A 2,003-nucleotide genomic window follows, 5' to 3' on the forward strand; every position below is an offset into this window, starting at 1 on the left:
TTCCTTTCCCGGTCATATCTCCCGGTTAAAAATCGCGAAAAAAATTGCCAAGCTTCCCAGAGAGGCCGGTGAAGGAGGCTACTATTGAACATACATTGGGTATGCTCTACTAAACAGGGCTGAGGTTTCCACTTTTGTAGTCATGGCTTCTAACCAGCTATCAAACAATGTCAATGAGAGAATCGGCTTTACCAAAAGAAAACATTTATTAAGGCGATTCTTTGATTGGCTGACAGCTGGTTAGTGGCTACCTCTTTCTCTAATATGTGTTAAGGAGCCTCAGGTTCACGTTTTTAATCGGCTGTCGTGAGATATTAAGTATGAGATATGAAGGTACGTCTCAGATGTCTTGTTTTCCAGGCGACCAGATGGTGAGGGATCCTAACGTTAAGTGGCAGATTAACTTCTGTGGCAGACAGGTGACAGGAGCCACTCTTGGGATTGTGGGTATGGGAGGTATTGGGTATGCCGTAGCCCAGAGAGCTCGTGCCTTCAGGATGAAGATATTCTACCACAACAGGACCAAAAGGTATGAACAGTATTATTTCTTCTATTATACATTTGTATTATAATTCATATCATTGTAGATTGTCTCAAGCATTCCTCGTTGAGTTATTAGCATTGTCAAAGTCCTAGGGAAAAATGTTGTATTTCTGGGTACCCATTGTTTTTGATCACGTTCTCCTTGTTGGATCACTTCAGCTGAATTCTTTAGAAAAAAGAGAAGAATCACTACCTGCCCACCTTTTATTCAGGACACAAAATGTAATTTTTCCTATGGCTTGAGACGAAGTTTCTATTTCTTTCCTTGAGTACAATGATGTGATGTCTCAGTTTAGGGACTGCAGTAAATTAAGTAGAGGAAGGTTGTTGAAGAGCTGACCTCATTAACGATCTTCATCTACTTAACATTTTGCTGTTTCATCTCTTCAGGCCCCAGACTGAAGAAGAGGCAGTGGGTGCCCAGTACTGTGCCACCCTGGAGGAGCTCTTGCCACAGTGTGATTTTGTCATCATAGTGACTCCACTAACCGCTGAAACTAAAGGAATGTTTGGCAAAAAGCAGTTTGAACTGATGAAGCCATCTGCCACCATCATCAACATTGCAAGGGGTTAGTTGAGTTGGCTTTCTCTTTTTGTTTGGGGGTTTGAATGATTTTATTCAGTATTCAATGCCATAATGTTAGTGTTGTTAGCTCCTTGAAAAGAGAGGTATCATGCATAATCGGTTTGTTTATTTGTCTTGGTGTGCGTCTACAGTCATGTAGTCATGTGAATATTGCAGTGTCAGCTGACATGGAAGTTATTTGATAGGATATATTGTTCTGGAAAGTTGGAAGTATATGGTTTGACTCAGGTCAAATGGTGTTGTGGTTGAGAGGCTACACCCATGCGGTTATGTCAGGTCGTTAGGGGTAACCATGAGTAAGAGCTTGTCACTGATATTCAGACATTGATTATATCAGGCTCTTGATGTCTTCACACAGGTTCTTCGTCTTCTTTTCATCAGACCACTTTTTGTACTTTTCACACAGGTAGCATCATAGATACAGAAGCCCTGCTAGAGGCACTACAGAACAAGACCATCGCTGCAGCAGCCCTGGATGTGACAGACCCGGAGCCCCTGCCTGACGACCACCCCCTGTCCAAGCTGCAGAATGTGACCTTCACCGCACACATGGGCGGTGCCACGGTACAGACCAGGAGCAACGCGTTCGCAATGGCTGTGCAGAACCTCCTGGATGCTTTCAGTGGTAAACCTCTGGTCAACCAAGTCATCTAATTAGGGACTAGAAACTGTGCCTTGTCACCTTGTGTTTTTGGTAACTGACCTAAAAATATTTAGGGTTTGTGATTTTTAATAATAGATTTTGGCCTCAAATGACTTATAAATTATGTTTAACAATGTAACACTGGTATTTGGAAATGCATTGAGTGTTCAATTCAATTCAATTGAGTATTACATTGAGTATATGCACCAGTAAGTAAAAAAAATGGAATGT

At 41.9% G+C, this 2,003-nt stretch overlaps 1 protein-coding gene across 1 annotated transcript in view; it reads left to right on the forward strand.

Annotated features, from left to right (window-relative positions):
* Positions 1-1,783, forward strand: part of LOC118417596 (probable 2-ketogluconate reductase) — a 9,180-nt gene extending 7,397 nt beyond the window's left edge. Inside the window, exons 7-9 of the mRNA XM_035823193.1 lie at positions 264-529; positions 934-1,112; positions 1,536-1,783. Coding sequence (XP_035679086.1) covers positions 264-529; positions 934-1,112; positions 1,536-1,783 — 693 coding nt within the window. The remainder of the gene's footprint in view (positions 1-263; positions 530-933; positions 1,113-1,535) is intronic.
* The last annotated feature ends 220 nt before the right edge of the window (positions 1,784-2,003 follow it).

This window comes from Branchiostoma floridae, chromosome 6 (genome assembly GCF_000003815.2).
Source record: "Branchiostoma floridae strain S238N-H82 chromosome 6, Bfl_VNyyK, whole genome shotgun sequence".
In the NCBI taxonomy this organism is placed as follows: Eukaryota; Metazoa; Chordata; class Leptocardii; order Amphioxiformes; family Branchiostomatidae; genus Branchiostoma; species Branchiostoma floridae.